The 18,889-nt window shown below is 36.1% G+C and overlaps 1 protein-coding gene across 5 annotated transcripts in view; it reads left to right on the plus strand.

The window, feature by feature from the left end:
• ITGB8 (integrin subunit beta 8) overlaps window positions 1–18,889 on the plus strand; it is a 45,893-nt gene that overhangs the window by 7,639 nt on the left and 19,365 nt on the right. For all 5 annotated transcript variants that reach the window (XM_027877947.1, XM_027877943.1, XM_027877946.1 and 2 more), the window contains exons 2-5: window positions 8,694–8,779; window positions 11,396–11,570; window positions 14,239–14,485; window positions 16,255–16,420. In XM_027877947.1, the coding sequence (XP_027733748.1) occupies window positions 11,402–11,570; window positions 14,239–14,485; window positions 16,255–16,420 (582 nt within the window). In that variant the 5' untranslated portion in view covers window positions 8,694–8,779; window positions 11,396–11,401. The remainder of the gene's footprint in view (window positions 1–8,693; window positions 8,780–11,395; window positions 11,571–14,238; window positions 14,486–16,254; window positions 16,421–18,889) is intronic.

Raw genomic sequence — 18,889 nt, forward strand, 5'->3', positions numbered from 1 at the left:
GGAAATAAGAAAACTTGTGGCAACGTACCCTCTGGTACAAATGACACAAAATTACCTAGATAAAACTAATTACATAAGCAAGCATGCTCTTCCAATCTCAGCAAAACTGTTGGAGTGCATTTTGCTGTCAAAAATATTTTGACATTACTTCAGAACATTAAATAAACCACTACCTGTTTAAAACCTTGAATTTGTGTGTTTGAAGTCTGTCCCTTAGAGAGCATTTAAGCTGCACCTGTAGACCATACGTGTTAATACTTCCTCGAAGGAGCACAAGCAGAATTTTGCATCCAAACAGACTGTATGCACCAGTAATTATAGTAAGTATGTGAGTCTGCATATTTTATAGCCTCAGTCATGTTTTGTGTAATCTTCATGCCCAAATTATAAAAATTTACCAGGCGAAACCTAAAATAAAGGTTGGCCAGCGTCTTTCCCTAGACAGATATGGTTAGGGTTTGAGTCTTTTCATTTAGAAGAAAACATCAGAAAGTTTTTAACAAATCCCATTTTTCTCAGGGTAAATAACTACGTTTGGAGATTGAAAAGCAAATTACTGAAAAATAAATACCAAACACTTGGTATTTTAAAAGGCAATCATATTTTTTAAATAGCTGTCCTGAATAAATGCTCCTCCCAAACTTGTGCACTTCATAGAAGTCCTTACGGAGTGGTGGTTATCCTCTCTGATACCAGTCTTAGCTTTTACTTAATATCATCAATGTTTTCTCATTGTGAGTGTAAACTGTGTTTTATGTATTTAGTGTTTTGTTTAAACCCTGACATGCCTCCCTAATATACACACGTGCACAGCCTTTGGTGTGGGGCTTTTGGCTTGTTTCAGGAAAATCTTCTGTAGAAGCACAGTTCAGTTTATCATTTTGTGTTCAGAATTAGGGAACTTGTTCCATTAGATTTTCTGCTTTGAGAATTAGAGTCTGAAATGCAGAGTTAACTTCGTTTCGAATCACAGTGTATGCAGATAAAAGAGAATTAAGTGAGCTCCTTTGCATTGCTATGGAAAAAGAACCTGTGGATCAGGTGGTTTGTGGTGACGCTGCAGGGAAAGAAATAGCTCTAAACTATTCTTGCCCATCCTCTGCACTGCTTCTGGGTTTGTGAATGAAGACAGTGTCAGGATGAGTAGTGCTCTTATGGGGCAGAAAGCAACAATTCTGTGACTATTAGATATACAATAAAAAGATAGATTAAGGAGGTAACTGGGGGTTGAGGGCCAGGTTTGAAGAGATGGAGCTGTAGAAGGTGGTGGGAGAAACACCTTGAGCTTGTCTTTTATTAAAGGTTGAACTACTTAAGCTAGCAAAAAATAGCATTTATGTCTACCTTTTTATCCATCATGACCTCCTAATTAGGTAAAGACTTTATAGAATACAGAGGAACATATTGACCGTTCAGGATTGTTGATGTGCTACTTGCTAGCAGTGCTTACTAATATACAAGAAATTAAATTAGTAATGCTACATGGCAGTAGCCATTCTGGGCTTTGTTCAAGCAGAATGACTGTATCCAAGCTGACCAACTCCATGGGAGGTTCTAGGAGCTGGAAATGACTGGAATACAATGATTTCTATGCCCATATTCCATCTTAGGAAACAAGAAAATTAACACAGCACCACACATCTTGAAGTTTCCTTGGAATCAAGGGATTTAATAAAAAAAGATTTAGGGTCTCTGGTTCCATTAGCTTTGCATTTTTATTGGTGCAAAGCTGTGCAATCGGACCATCAACTCTGTGCCATAAAAGCTAATGACTGTGGGAAATGAGTCTCTTCTGATGACGTAATCCTAGTAAATTGTCCTGTATGTTTTTGTTTATAAGAGACCTGATAGGTTGGTTTCAGTAGTCTTTGACTCATTGTTTGCAGGCATGCAACACATCAACAAAATTTAACCATCTCCCGGAAAAGCAGGAAGTTTTGTAGAAAGGAGAGGCTACAAGTAAAGTTGGCCAAGAAACAAAAATTGTATTGTGAAAAATTTCAAGGTTGCATTGCTTGTTTTTATTCAGTGTTGTGGCTTGGGAACAAAGTCAGTCTGGAGTAGTCAATAGCTCTGTCTCTCACAGTCAAGGCCACGTTTGAGGCTGTGGTTTTAATGTTGTGTTAGTGAGTCCAAACTGCTATACGAGCAGCTTCTTTGGGTAATACCTTTTCCAAAATGCTGTTATATACACCTTTCTGACAAAATTAAAAAAAAAATCATATATATATATATATATATATATATACATATGAAAAGTTGAGTTGCTATGCATCTATCTGAGGCTTCTGTTCTCCAAGTCTTTGTCTTGAATGATGTGCAACCTTCATGTAAGTGATGGAACTTTTCAGAGAGGTGAGGATAAGAGAGACACATGGAGGCTCAAGGGGTGTCAGGAGTACCTCCTTGAATCATAGAATCATTAAGGCTGTAAAAGACCTTCAAGATCCTTGTGTCCAACTGTTAACAGAGCACAAGTCCACTATGAAACTGTGTCCCTAAGCACCATATGTCTTTTAAATCCCTCCAGGGATGGTGATACCACCACTTTTGTGGGAAGCCTGTTACAAGGCTTGACAACCCCTTCAGCGAAGAAATTTCTCCTAATATCGTATCTAAACCTCCCTTGGCACAACTTGAGGCTATTTCCTTTTGTCTTATTGCTTGTTACCTGGGAGAAGAGGCCAACCTCCACCTGGCTACACCCATCTATTAGGTTGTAGAGAGCAGCAAGTTTCCACCTGAGTCTCTTTTTCTCCAGGCTAAGCAACCCCAGCTCCCTCATCCGCTCCTCATGACTTGTGTTCCAAAGCCTTCCCCAGCTTTCTTGCCCTTCTCTGGACATGCTCTAGCACCTCTTTTTTTTTTTTTTTTTTCTTTTAGTGAGAGGCCCAAAACTGAACACAGGTTTCAAGGTGTGACCTCACCAGAGCTGAGTACAAGGGGATGGTCACTGCCCTGGTCCTGCTGGCCACACTATTGCTGATACAAGCCAGGATGCCACTGGCCTTCTTGGCCACCTGGGCACACTGCTGGATCGTGTTCAGTCAACTGTCGACCAGCACTCCCTGGTCATTTTCAACCAAGCTGCTTTCCAGCCTGTAGTGCTGCATGGGGTTGCTGTGATGGAAGTGCTGTACCCAGCACTTCGGCTTGTTGAACCTCGTGTAACTGGCCTCAACGGCTAGTGTCCATATCATTCTCTAACTATGGAAGTGTCCATATACTTCTTGGGATCTCTGTCTCCATGTGCGATAACAGAGCAGAGTTATGATACATTTTCTGTCTCCAGCATCATCTACAACTGTAATTTTCTGCCAGGGCTTTCCTGGTGCTGTATTGATAGAGGTCTCCCACTTTCCCTCCTCCTCATTTGTCTTTGTGTTGTTCAGCTGAAATCCAGTGTCAGTCCTCTCCACTGATGTCACTCAGAGCTTGCACAATGTGCAAAAAAGGGAGATCTTGGGGTTTTTTGCTGCATAGTTTGCAAAGATGCAAACTGTCACACAGGGCAGATTCCTGCATTATTTTTTATTTTGATGACTTTCTAAATCATTTTTGTATCTCGCAGTAATGACCCTCATTTTCACAAGGTACTGTGTTCATACAGTAATGCAGGTTAATTGGGGAACCCCAAAACTATCGGGGCATTGGCCAAGTTAGGAATGAGAAACCTCTTCAGTTATCAGATCTCGTTCACTAGTGATTCTTTTCTCTGCATTTGTCTTTATTTATGTCTCACTTCTATCTCTTACCTTCTTTGTAACCACGTTATCGTTTATCTCTTCCAATATACTCCATTTCTCTTTTTAAGAACACTGTAATAGTTGTTTATTTTTTCATTTGTTTGTGGGGGTTTTTTTGTTGGGTTTCTTATTTGCTTGTTTGTTTTAGTGGAAAGGTACTTTTACTCACTTGCCAGGTTTACAGAAGTATTTTTCCAATCATGTTTTACACCTTTTTTTTAGACATCTTCATTTGCTTAGCAAAAACATGTCTCTTCCATGCAAAGCTTTAGTTTACTGCTGCTTCTCTTGCTGGTAAAAAAACATTTTCAAATCACTTTTCAGCTTAGGTTCTGTCTGAATAGTGAAACTTCACTGCACAACCATTAATAGAGAAATGAAACTAATTAACAAAGCCCATATGTAATAAAACAAAAAAGGGAAAGGGAAGAAAAGTTGTTTGGTATTTTTGCTCAAGTAATCTTAGGATTTTATTATAAAGCATAATAACTGTACAGTATTCAAGCTGAAATCTCCTTTTCTGGGCAAGGATAAGTACCTCTTAAAGCTGGTTTTGAGGCATACCTTGTAATCTTCTTGGCAAATCTGGTGGTGACATAGTGTGCTTTTAAAGCATGGCACAAAGGGTTAGAGAGAATTGTTGCTTGTTTGGAAAAAAAAAAAGGGGGGGGGGGGAAATCCCTAATTTCAGGATTAGGTTTTAGGATTGGCAGCTAAGCACAGGCACTCATTTTTTCCTTGTAACCTGAGAAAGTAACTGTCAGACACAATAATCATGGAAAAATAATCCCTCTTCTCTAGCATTTTTATCATGCTTTTCGTTGTACCTGCACATTCAGCAGAAGTGTACTGGGAAGCCATGGGTTAGCTGGGACAGTCACTGTCTGTCCACTCTGCAGGAGTCACGTTGCTTTGCTCCTTGAAGACAGAAAGGTGAAGGTAGCTGCAGTATACTGCATAAAAGCTGCAGCTTTCCTCATAGATGATGCTACGTGTGAGTTACTGAAGGCCTTGTTATCTGTGGAGAAGGACAACCTCGCTGATTGCTGCCCTAGAACAAGACTGGATGCAGAATTTAATTAGAAACAGCTCTGTAGGGGCTGGATAATTTCATATTTTCTTGCTTTAACAAACGTTCAGCAGTCTGAGGAGCGTGATCAAGGAGTATAAACTGCTAGTTATATTTTGGCTTTCTCTTTTAAGAAAGCAAATGGTACAGCCTCCAAAACCAGCACAAACGTGTACCAACAGTGAAGTTGATATAAATCCAAATTCTTGGCTGTACTTGAACGAAGTGCTGTCTGCTTGAAAACCTGTTATACATCCCCTCTCAAACGCCAGTGTGCATTATTGTTATTCCATATCTGAGATAAATACCCTGATTGTGATAAAGTTACTTTCATAATTAGGAGTCAGGATATGATTATAACGTCCATGATTTTTGTCTTGCCTTGATCCCTCTTGTTCCAGATAGTTTAGACTTGCCACACCTGTAATCACTGTAAATAGCTGCAGTCATTGGAGCACAGTTGTATTTTTCTGGAGGAGGCTGGAAAAGCGTATTTTAACCTGATGCACTCACTTCTTTTTATATGCATATGCCTGTGCAATTCCCAGCACAGAGTTTGGCCCTTGTCGAAAATACCTTTTGGCATACATCAGTTATAACTAAGCCAGTAGAAACTTGCCCTTAGCTTTGGCTGAACAGTAACTCAGTCTTGTCTGGACTCTGTTTTTGGTGAAGTGGCAGGAAAAATCTCAGTTCTTTTTTGAGCCAACTCATAAAAAAATGTTTCTTGCTTTAGCATGCTTTTTTAAAGGAAGCTGAGAAGTTTATACTAAATCAGTTATGGTTTTAGAGTAAGCTTACAAGTAAATAATAAATATTTGGTGAATGAAAGCATGTCCATAAATGTTACTGCTATAAGGGTCTATGTACTTGGGAACCACAGTAGTGATGTAGCCAGAATAATTAAAAAAAAAAAAAAGAAATTAATAAAACTTTTTTAAGTTTCTCTTTTTTAAAAAAACTCCAGCTTTTTGAGTCAATGGTACCAAGCTTGTCAAATGCCAATCCGTGACTTCATGTTGTGAAAATGGAGCTCTTGAGACTGGATAGTTATCAGCAAACAGATTTGCATCCAGCAGTACTGTATATGTCATTTGTTAAAGCATTTCATCTCCCATGATCACACTGAAAACCCAACCTGGATTTTAAGTTCTCTTCTTCTACTTAGCAGTTTACAAAGGCACACAGACACCCCTATATTTTACCAGACAGGCTGTGTTAGTAAACTAAATCAAGTTTCAATAGATTCAATAAACTAACCATACAGAAAAAGAAAATAGGAAAGTTATTTTTCAATCGGTTTTCCAATGCATTTGTAAATATGGCAATAGGCATATACTGCTGAGGTTTTTTTCAGCAAGTGCATGTTACAGGGTAATGTGTTGTTACATGGTCAATGGCATTTAAATTAAAGTGTGTGTTTTGCAGATAGGATCATATGTTTTAAGAAAGGAGTCTCAAATATTTTTGCAGGAAATTAATTAGGCCATACTTATTATTTTGGCTTTGATTTACTGATTACAAAGATGACAAATTAATTTAACTTATTTCTTATCTGTATAGCAAGAAACACAGGTCTCTCATTTTTTCCTGCCAACTATTTATTCATATCAGAACAACTCTGTCTGTTATAGTGAATGTTGACTGGGAAGCTTCAAAGTTCATGCCATAGTCTCCCTGTTTTGCTCCATGGTCATCTTTAGCCACTATTAGTCTGCTGCTCATCAACTTTTATTTTACCTTGTCCTTTGACACTTTTACTGAATCTATCACTTTGCTTGCTTTTTCTTGTAATGTGTTTCACCTCTGCTGTCTTTGATATCCAGCTGAAGATGGGAGGGATGTTTGCGTGCCAAGAACAATTACATTCCTTTTATTTTTACTCCTTCAACAACTTTTCATTCTATGTCTTTGCAATTTACTAATACTGTATAGAAGAGGATCTGTGGCAAGCTGTGCAACCCTGTGCATGTCAGTACCTACCTGAAATCTTTATCGTTTTCCTCTCATGCAGTATGTGGTAACATTTTCTATGACCTCCAAGTCTGCTCTTTCAGACTGCAGAACACAAAGTGCATTTGCCCTCTTCTTATAAGTGAAAAAAATTTTATTGTCTCAATGGCAAATGAGGTTGCTCTCGTTTCACAACCAAGTGAAACTTACTGTGTTTGTTTTTATAGCCAAAAAAAGAAAAAAACCACTCACATTTTGTCTTGTTCTTTTCTCTCTCTTTAGCAACTCCTCCTTTATTTATCCCTACCCACCTCTCCCACCCTTAAGTCAGTTTTCCCTATGTTCTAGCACCTTCCTGGGCTGCTTTTCAACTTGCTGTTTATATCATGCCTATATGTCTTCCTTTCGTTTACATTTTTTTTCTCATGTTTCCTATATGGCAAAAATTGTCAGCAGCAGTTGATATAAAATAGAAAGATAGGTTCTGACCTTTGAAATTATTTAAATTGTCACTAGCCTATATGTTATCAGTATAATGCTGCAATTGTGCTGTACTAGGCTTGTTAATACTGGTAATGTTATATATGCTATTGATAACAGTAACTTGCAAGCTATGATTAGTTCCTTGATCAGCTGTCATTCTAAGTGACCTCTTGAGGACTAGCTGTTTATATGATACAGGATCTCATCTCTGAATCCATAGCTGAAATCAACTAAGTAAAGATTAAAAAAAATATATATATTTTAGTTCTTAATACATCTTTTCTTTGTGAGAAGTTACTCTCATTAGTCTAAAAAGAGAGATTATTTGCATTGTTATTATTGCAGGTTGGAAAGAAACAATCTGAGAGACAGTACATGTAGCCAGAACTTTGGATGAAAACTAAACCTTTCATCAAACTGTTTTGATATGATGATAAACACATTATCACAGTGGACCAGTTAACAGATGTAGCCTTTTGTATGCAGAAATTAATTTTATTTTGTTCCTAGTATATTTTCTAATATGGCATGCCACAAAGCAGTGTTATTAAACAGAACTACTGCTGTGCTGTGCACTGAAGAGTCCTGTTTTGTGCCTTACATATAACTCCTAGCAGGTTACTCCCACCTTGTGTAGAGGTGCCTTGTTCTACAGGAGATTTGTGATCATTGTGCTGAAAGGATACATTACTGCTGACATTCAAGTTGAGCTGACCAAATCCTTTGAAAAAACTCTTTTCTTCTCCATACTGACTGCCAAAGTTTCAATAGAAAAGAATAGTAACTTGAGCAATGATCTATAAAACAAAGATGTGAAAAGGGTATAAAGGACTTTACTGGTAGACAGGCAAGTAGGCACACGTTTTGCAATTGTTAGTACAGAATGATGTGTCTTCAATCTGTGACACATGTAATGTTGGATACATTTGTATTTGCTTCTGGAAAAAAAAAAATCTTCCTCTTCTGGGAAACTATTCATTCCAGAAAATGCAGAGGGGGAATATTTATAGAAGGTGAGAAAATATTTTGGGTTCCATGAGGAGTGAATAACGCATAATTCAGTCAAGTGTAAATGACTTAAAAGGAAAATGTCTATGTAAAGATAAGCTACCTGGTAAATTTTTTCCTGTTAAGCAGTAAATCAGCAAGGTACATGTCAAAGATAAACTTTCAGTTCAGAATTGTTCTAAATCAGGATCTTGGCCTTGAGAATGTGGTTTATTTGGTCTGTGCATATAGTTCTAGACTGTAGATTAAAAAAAAAATTGCTGTGAGTACTCCCTTACCAGGCCGTCTTTGCTCTGTTTTACTTCTGTTTGAATATATTGTCATCACTCCAAATCTGGTGAAGTAATTTTTGAAATCTTGGTTTAGAATTACGTATTTTACAATTTCATGTATCATCATAAATCATTAACATTTGGGTTTGTATTTCATTGCAGCGGAAAACAGATGTGCCACTTCAAATGCAGTAACATGCACAAAGTGTCTTGCTTTGGGCCCTGAGTGTGGATGGTGTGCTCAAGAGGTATGTTACTTTGGTTACTTACATTTGAATTTATATTTTAGCTGCTTCTGATCTTTATAAAAATAAAGACTTTTAAACTGAGAAAATTATAGTGAGAAAGAGCAAGAAAATTTCTAAATGACCCCTAGAGACAGAACCTGAGAAATCATGTGAAATACATTTTATTTCCAAAGGAGAAAATGCAATCTTTTATTTGGAAAATTGCAGTAATTTTAAATAAAGTGAGAACTCTAATGCATTCCATCTGCTTTGTAGGCAACTCTGGCAGACTTACAGTAGCTTTAAGAGTTCAACAGTTTTTGGCTTCAAAAGGAAAATTACTTATCAGTAATCTATAGTAAGTCCTCACTGGTTATGAAAACAAGTCTATACATATGTCTACTGCGTTTAGCAAAAGGTTGTACTAACAGTGGAGTTGACTTTGACTTCACCATGTATTATGACCCTGTCACAAGTGGAAAAAATGATGCTTTTCTTATTTTGACGCTTGAAACTATCAGTTCTGAGACTTAGCACCGAAGATAGATCTTAGGTAACAAGAAGTATTCTGAAATTGTTCTTGCTTTGCAAACTGTAAGAATATGGAAATTTCTGGTGTTGTTTGACAGAAAAAAAAACCACTTGATAGCATGATTCAGATAAGGCTGGACCATTTTAAGTACTTCAGAGGAGCAAGGTTTTGAAGAATATCACTGACAATTACAAGCTCATATGCTCTTTAAAGTCACATGCAAATTATCGGTAGTAGCTTTCAGGTTAGCAGAGAAGGTAGGGAAGTTCCTAGGATGTGTCTGGAGGAGATAAGGAGTGTAAGGCATAAGGTACTGTGTAACTTTATCTGAGATATTGTGTCTTGGAATTATTAACTTAATCTGCAGCAGGTATAATGATAAGTAATGCAAGGATAAGTAGAAGCATGAGGGCTTGTTTTCCAAGAGGAACCTTAGGGCACGTGTAGATGGCACAATGGATTACAGCGTGGAGGGGTTCATTATTGTGGCCTCATGTCCTGTCTTACAAAGGGCACAGTTTTATCCTCCTCCCTCTGTATTTATCACAGAATAGCATTTGCTAACTTTCCAATGCTATGGAGCTGCAATAGGTCTGCTTCTGACTAGGTGCGCAGATTTGACCAGGTTTCAATTCTGCTTTACTTCTCTTGCTTAGCTTCTTGAATCAGTCCTGAGAGCTGGTCATGAAGCCAGGGCTTTGCTGAAACTTCTTGGACAGCCAGTTCACCTACATAGCATTTATGGTTGTGGAATGGCAAAACCCATATTAATGCAGACAGAAATATTCCAGAGTATAGTTACAGGAGCAGTTTTCAGCTTAGCATGCTTGCTTCATCTGAACAATATTTTTAGTGAGAAAATATGGCCCGAGTAACCCTTGAGATGCACTGAATTTTTACTCCCACACAGTGGACTTCAGAAAATGCTGCAAATCTATCAGCATGACAGTAGCTAAATTCTTTATACATTTAAAAATCTACTTTTTTGAAATGTATATATGTCAAAAAGGGTATATAAATAGCAGTAACCTAAAAAATAGTCTCTATTTTCTACAATAAAGAAGACTATGGAAAAAATATATCAGAGGTAGACTAGAACTGGAACTTGAAAAACAAGATAGGTGACTGTCAAATCTCATTCTTTAGGGCCACCTTCTGGTCTTTTCAGGGCCTGGATGACTATTTATTATCTACATAGAATTGGTTGTAGGCACTTTTTGATTATTTATTTCACCCATTTGCCTCTGAAATATCAGAGATTGTCCGTTGTTTGGTCTCCAGCTGTGGCTCAGTATTTTGAAAGAATACAAAGGATCTTGTCTTTTTTTTTTTTTTTTTTTCTGGTCAGAATCATGTTAATCATCAGATTTGTGATCAGGAAGGAATTTTGTATTGGATCATTTTGGCACAATTTTGGCAACTTTGCCCTTTCAATACAACAAAGGATGGGCTGCTTCTGAGATCATCCTGCTACTAATCACTTTTCTGTTGCTAAAAGGGCTTTTTCATGTTGGTGGCATCTTAAACTGTCCAGTCCTTTAATACAGAGTTTCATTTTTCTGGGAATTGAAATGGTATAGTCCAGCAGGTGTTTGGATTTTGTGTAGTGTGATAGACAAACTCAGGTTAGCTAAAACTGAAGCTGACTTCTGGTGCTACTATTAAATATTAGCCTGAGTAACGTTGCCAGTGGATTCCTCTGAAAACTAACCTGTTTCGATGTCATGGAAATGACACTTTCTCACTATTACAAACTCATAGCCTGGCACAGTACTTTTTTTGGAGACATAGTGACAGTATGTAGTTTCCTTTTTCTCCAAAGTCGGCTTGTTCTGATTGTGCAAGATCCTGTTTCTCTTAAAAAGTTTTGTCTTCTGTAGAAAAAAGTCATTGTGGCAGTTAGGTTTAACTTCTAATTTAAATATGTCATCATTGCCCTTATTAAAAACATATGGCTTCATGGAGTTGTTCTACAATTTTTGCAATTATAGTAGCATATTTTATTGTTTCAAAGACTATTATTTTGTTTTTCTCTTTCCTTTGAAGATATTACAGGGTTTTCTTCAGCTCGGACTGTTTAGTACTTTTTGTCTCTTATTAAACAGGATTTCATGGCTGGCACAACACAGAAGGGACGCTGTGACATTGTTTTCAACTTAATGAAAAGAGGCTGCCGATCAGATTTGGTTGAAAACCCCAAAGTTCATGTCACAATACCCAGTGACCATGAAACAAATACACAAGTGACACCAGGAAAAGTTTCAGTCCAGCTGCGTCCAGGTTGGGTCATCTGATATTATCGTAATTTAGACTAAATACGGTACTTTTAAGTACAGGTATTTTGTAAAGAAGCATCACAGTTAGTTACTTTGAAGAATGGTGCTAAAACATAATATTGTAGGACTGTGATGGTGTTGCTCCTATATTCAAGTATGGTCTTCAGTAAGAACTGTTTCTATTAAATATAGCTGAAGGTCAGAATAATGCAATAAGTGGAGAAGGGATTTTAGTAGTCTTCTGTTTTCTGATGTAGTTTCTTGATTCTTTTTCTTTAGCGACTTACACAAACAGTTTTCCCTTACATGTGTATAAACTACACCTCACTGAAAATAAATTGAGTTATAATTCCTAAATTAATAATTTTATAAACTTCTTGATTATTTGGTTACTTTTAAGTTCATTAAGTAGACAGCTACAGAGACACCACTGCCATGATATAAGAAAGGACTTCTTAAAGGCCTTCAAAAGAAGACTTTGGTATTCAGTCCATAACATTTAATTTATAAAATATGAAACACTTGGCCTAATAGAAGTTTCTTTGTAAATCTGAGATTTTCTAGTATACCGCTATTTGCCCTCAGCTGAACTCTAGTTAAGTCAGTGTATGTTCTCCATCTCTAAAATAGCTGTAGCCAACAGCAGAAGTGAAAGATTATATAAAGGGATGCAGAGTTATCTTTCATATCATAATTTTTTTTTTCAGACAGTAACTGGAGAAAAATAGTTAAGAGGGATAAGTCTTTGGTAGGAAAACATTAAGTGATCAGAAGTATCTTGCTGATTTTCACTGATAATTCTGTCAGTGAGAAAACAAGATAATTTTCTGTCAATTACAAGGGAAAAGGATCTGCATGAGTATAAAGCACAAAGGAACTCTGGTTTTCAATCTTTATAATAATAAAACTGACAAAGTAACATCAGTATTTTCTTGCCTTTCCCCACTGTCCTTCCAAAGAAGTGTTTGATACTCTGCTTTTTTACTGAGAAATGGTCTCAGACACTGAGCTAGCTCTAGCTCTGTCTGTAATCACATTTATTTCCAAAGGCACACTGGATTCATAGAAAAAAATTGCTTTCTAAAATTTGGTTTCATTAACCTTTTTGCAAGTAAATATTGAAACTAAGTTTGGGGTTCCATATGCTTTGCAGAAGTTCTTATATCAAGGAGGCAGAAGATTGAAATTCCAAGGGCTCCAGAAGAGCTTTTTATATATAGGTATCTTGGCCATATTTTCTGCCCCAGGGAAATACACAGATATACAGCTATAGTTTTGCTTCAGAACAGACATTTGATACAGTATAATCATGCAAACAAAGATGTTTTTGTTTTGATACCGTTTGGGGTTTTTTTGTCACTGTTTACATGTGCCCAACATTCAGGATTTATGTGGGAAAAAATAAAAGCTGCATTCAGTATCTCGCTATGTACAAACTGGAGACCTGCAAGAGTAATTTACAGAAAGTAATTTGATTTACATTGGCAAAGAGGAAATACATTAGTTACAGCACACTGAAATTGTTTTCCTCACACAAGACCTGATACAGACAAAGCCTGACTTTTTCAGGTGGATTATGTTCAAAGACATAAAAAAAAAAAAAAAAAAAAAAGGAAGAAATTACTTTGTATATTGTTGGAAGAAAAAACTTTGTAAAGATTCAGGACGGATCTTTGTTACATGTGCTCTTTGATAGTTTTTTATTGAAAACCTGCATAGTTCTTCTATAACATCTTCCTTCCTCCTATCCTTTGCTGTATCTTCATAGCATAATACTGAAATTAGATTCTGCACTGATCACATGAAGATCCTAAACTATTTCTTTTGTGAGCTCACACTTTAGGTGACATAAAATAATGACCAATTTGAAGTCTGCATTACTGTACCTGCTCGGCCTATATTCCAGTCACTTCACTATTCTTGCTGATATTACAGAATATTAGACAAGCAAAATGTTAGGACTAGTTTTAGCAGCTTCCAAAGCATTAATGTTTTTATTACATGTGAGAATGTGCTGTGGTTCTGCAGGAGAGACAGACATTTATCATCCTCAAATGAGAGTTCTGTATTGTATATGCCAAGAGATGGAATTCTTTTTATATTAAAACCTATTTTTTAAAAAATACATTTTAATCATACTGAATTTTCTCATCAAATCTTCAGAAGTAGATTATGATAAACTTGAAGCATTATTTACATGAGTTTTTCAGGCTGTGCTGTCTTTATGGTTAATACATAGTTTTAGATTCTGTCGTATGACAAACTGCTTGCAGGATACACTTACGTACTTTAAAGTATCAACCTTGAAGTGACTGACCCCAATTTGTATGCAGATCTGTGTTCTTTGTGAGCAATAACTGCTTTTTGGTATAATGCCAAAGGAATTGCATAACCATGAATTTAAAAGATAATGGGGAGAAGTCAGATTTTTACAATAAATCACACAGTGCTCCTGCAAGAAATAAAAACAAGATGTTCTACAAAAGACCACTTTTTGACTTATTTTTGAATGATTCTTCAAGGTTCCATTTACTCTTGGGAGATTTTCTTGTTTGTTTGTTTTTCTGTTTGCTGACACAAGCAACTTTGTGCTAAGGTTGCTACAAATATAAATTTATTTTTAATCATGTGCATTCAAAAATAGTAAATAAACTTTTTTTTTTTTTAATCAGGAAGTGAAGCAAACTTTATGTTAAAAGTTCGTCCTCTAGAGAAATACCCTGTGGATCTTTATTATTTAGTTGATGTCTCAGCCTCCATGCACAACAATATAGAAAAATTAAATTCTGTTGGATTTGCTTTATCTAAAAAAATGGCAAATATTTCTCTTGATTTTCGACTTGGATTTGGATCCTATGTGGATAAAACCGTGTCACCTTATATTAGCATTCATCCAGGTAGAATCCATAACCAATGCAGGTACGTAGTCTTTTTATATTTACTGTAGCACTGAGGTGTTATTTAATTGCACAAAATACATTATGCATATTTATTTTTAAAGTTCTGTCTTTGTTTTCGTATACATACGGTTCTTTGACAAGGTTCCTAAGGAAATGCTAAAAATTATTGTACAGTGATTACTTCTGAAATACTGGGCGAGTAATTTGAGAAAACTGTTTCTGTGTTTTCTTTAGGAAAATAAGCCCCAAAAAATGCTGCTTTGGAATATTTGAATAAGTTTTGCATTTTATTTTAAAGTCAATTGTTGTGGTTTTGTTTTTTTTGGATATACGTTGCCTAGATTCATCACAAAGTTTTGTGCTTTCTGACCTATGTACTTTCTGGTGTATGGTCACGTATTCATTAACTCTTTTCTTAAAACTACTTTTGTCAACATGGTGTGGTTACTTTCAGCTCATTTAAGGAACAAAAGTGATCCTTTGGTCTAATTCCACAGTTGCTATGTCAGTGAACTCCCATTTTAAGTAGGAAAGATGTTCTGGCCTGCATTTCTTTTTTCATGACATGCCTTATATACCTTGTGTTCAACGCTTATGTAAAGTTAGGGATCACTTCCAAAAGCCCCTGGAGTACAAAATTATTCACAACAGATTCAAAGCTGTGTAAACCATAATACTTGGAAAAGTGAATATTAATTCTTCATACTTTCTTGCTTGTTATTATCCTTCCTGGAAAGACATGATCCAAAGTTCTCTGAAGTACCTTTTTTGGTTTCAGTGGTTTTTGAATTGGGTACTAGTAGTGGAATTATTCAATAGATATGAATATTTATGTAAAAGCAATCATCTAGATCATCTATAGATGGAGATGGATTAGCATTTCTAGGTCATGATTCGTTTTGCCTAAAAGTAGACATCTCCAGAGGTATTAATCGTTACAGTGCCAGTTTCTCTTCCTTGACTGCAAATTGAGTTGGAGGAGGGCAGGTTGCAGACTGGATGCCTACTCTGTAGGCAACAGAAGTTAAAAGAGTTGAAAGCTGTTCAGCATCTCTGGATCAGATGAGCACTTCAACTTGTGCCATAAATCAGTGCCATAAATGGGTCAATGACCTGTCTGAGTGCTGTGACATTACTTACATCAAACATCATACTTTCTCCCTTATGCATAATTTGAAAAAGTATCATTTACAACTATGATGTTATTGAAAATGGAGTTTCGCTTCTCTTTAATGAGGTAACTGTTACTAATATCAACATTAATTTTATGTGCAATTACTTAGTATTAGTGCATGTAGGAACTTAATTTTTATTACAGTTTGATCCAGTAGCCTGTGTGTCAAGCTATTAAAGGATCTTAATGTTGTGGTGTGATAGTCTTTTCTCAGGCTAATGAAAAGCAAAGCCGTACCACTAGATATTCCAAAATATACTCCCTGAGATAATACCATCACTCTTGTTGCATTTCTTTTTGTTCTCTACAGAAACACTCTATATGTACTGTTACTATATTAACTGTTATTTTCCATAAAATTCCATATAATAAAAAAAAAATGTTTTTGTAGTAAATTAGAAGTAATTCCCACTAAACTTAATATTAGAAGTAATTCACACTAAAATTAATCTCACATGAAGTTACTCTTTTTTTAAGTGTTACTTATCCAGTGCATGTCTACATCTTCATTAATATCAGGATTTTATGGGTTAATGAAGATGCAATATTTTCATCTCCTTCAAATGGAAAATAAGGAATGTGTTAGACTTTTGATTTGTTTTGTTTCTGTACAGTGATTACAATTTAGATTGTATGCCTCCTCACGGTTATATTCATGTGCTATCCCTGACTGACAATATAGCAGAATTCAGAAATGCAGTGAATAAACAGAAAATTTCTGGGAATATTGATACACCTGAAGGGGGTTTTGATGCAATGCTCCAAGCAGCTGTGTGCCAGGTAAGGAGCTTATTTACAAAAAAATAAATAAATAGTAGTTCAGGCAATATATATATATATATATATGTATATATACACATATAGGTATAATGGTGCTCAGAGTTCATGAATTCAAAACGTCAGTTCTATGCCTAATCATTCTAAGGATTCTTCCTCCTTTTCCTTTATTTCTGCCTTAGTTATACATTTCCTATTGAAACTGACAAAGGATGGCATAAAGGAACATGTTTCAGTGTTGGTTATTGATCTTCAAATTCTGGCTTTAACCAGCCAACATGGGATGGAGGATGAAAGCAACTGCTTCTTGCTTGAACAGATGCTTCTATTAGTTTCACTCAATTACATAATTAGTTTCAAAAATCATTAAAGTGCTCCTTGACATGTCTTCTACTTTAGAATGTACTTGAGAACTGAAGGACAGTTACATATCTTCTTGTAAGGAGAACAGAACTTCGATTTCTCTGAGCTTTTAGAGATTTTTTATTTTAAAGTAGTACAAATCAGCTAAAAATTAGCTTCCATGTATTGATAAAATTTCATGCAGAAAAGGATGGAAAAGATCTGCATCAGTAGTTCCCAAGCTATAAGTGTACCTGATAAAGGGAGTTTGTTTTGCTCTAAAGAACCATTTTGGATGTTGTTTTTCTTCTATTTCATAGTAATGAAATGGAAATTTTGAAAGTTGGCTGATTCACGGGTTTGGTAATGCTCTATATGATACTCTTTCAGTCCTCCTAAAGTAATCCAACTCCTGTTCAAATCACAGGCTTGGTGTCTTTCTCATCTCCTGGAATGATGTCTGGACAATTCTTTTATCTTGTCCATCTTCACATCATTTTTTTTGGAGCAGTATAATGACTCAAGGACAAAAAGTAATCCAAGCTAAGCTAAAGATGAATAGTTGGTCCAATTTTATTTTCAGATTTTGATGAACTGTAAAGCAGGTAAATAAAAGCCACTCTTCATAGACACTGTGATCCCAACTGCTTAAAAAAATTATTGTGTAGCTTTAAAAAAATTCCTTAAAATCCAGTGTTTCCCATTGGACACATTCCGCACTTATGACGTGTGAGTTCTAGAATAATGTATGCTTCTGAAAACAATAGAATGGAAACATTCATGAGAATAGGAAGGCTTTCCTGCTAACTGAATTGTGAAGCAAAATGGATGAGAACAATGTGCAATTCATAATGACCATCATGAACTATAAATTATATTAATGTGCATTCATTTTGCCTACAATAGAGCTTTATAACTTGCTCCATCTTGCTTTAACCAATACATCCCCTGTTACAAGACTTGGCAGGTTAGGGCATGAAGCTACTTTAAAATTTTGATTGCTATGACATATGTAGATAGGAATCATAGAATGATAGAATGTCTCAAGTCAGAAGAGACCTATAAGGATCGAGTCCGACTCCCTCCTCCTCACAGGACTACTGAAAACTAAACAAGTCTCAAGGTAACAAAGTCAAATGGTGGAGTATTAGGAGCAAGAAGTTTCTACATTGCTGGGGGAGAATTTGGAGTTATTTAAGATAAAACCTGTCTATAAATAAAATTTAAAATACCCCTTCTTTAGATGAAGGCTCTCTAGAAGTGGCTGAGGGAGGCTCATGCCTAGCGCATGAGGTGGAAAAGACATCACACCCCTCTGTACTTGTTATCCTTGCTGGTAAGCGATATTTAATCCCCATTCAGAGCTAGCAGGGAATGAGCCTGAGAAGGGACCTAAATCACTCTGCAAAGCAAAGCAAGGAAGGTAGAGAATAAGTCATGAAGCATGTCTGAGTACATGGACTGTATTGCAGATAAACATTTCATGTGAGGTGGAAGACACCTGGAAGTGTTACAGTAAATGGTAGAGATGAGATACTGTCATAGGAAAGAGGAACAAGGAAGGAGGAAAAGCACGAAAAATGTAAGTAGTGAAGAATGTAAGATGGAAGAATTGAGATAGGTAATTATGAAGAAGCATAAGAGGTGTTTCATGTGTGCCTCAGTACTTTGATTATAAGCAAGGAAATAAATGTTTTGGAAATATGGATATGGCAGCTAAATCAGTTTATACTTAACCTGCTACATCCTTCACATCACTAAATTCCTAAAAGAGATTAAATTCACACTTGAGGGTGCAGCTTTGCTATTAATCCCTTAAGACAGTGGAGAAAAGTAGTATTTTGCTGCCTAATAAGGAGTTTCTCAATTTGCAGGTGCATGAAGACATTCAGACTTCAGTTTATTGATTTTTAATCATATGCTAATGTCCTTTCTGGAAACTTATGTAGGTAAAGGAAATTACAGAGTGCTAAGAATATAAAGTAAATAAATGCAAAGTAAAAATAGGAGAGGGCACCAAGTATCAATATGTATGAATGCAAATTTGCTGGTTGTAATGTTTTCTTGGATCCCAGGGAATTTTACAAATGCTGTACATTTGCATTTGTATGTAATAATAACCCACACAAT

The sequence above is a fragment of the Empidonax traillii genome, unplaced genomic scaffold (genome assembly GCF_003031625.1).
Source record: "Empidonax traillii isolate 1590-97213 ecotype Southwest subspecies unplaced genomic scaffold, ASM303162v1 scaffold35:size4298261, whole genome shotgun sequence".
In the NCBI taxonomy this organism is placed as follows: Eukaryota; Metazoa; Chordata; class Aves; order Passeriformes; family Tyrannidae; genus Empidonax; species Empidonax traillii.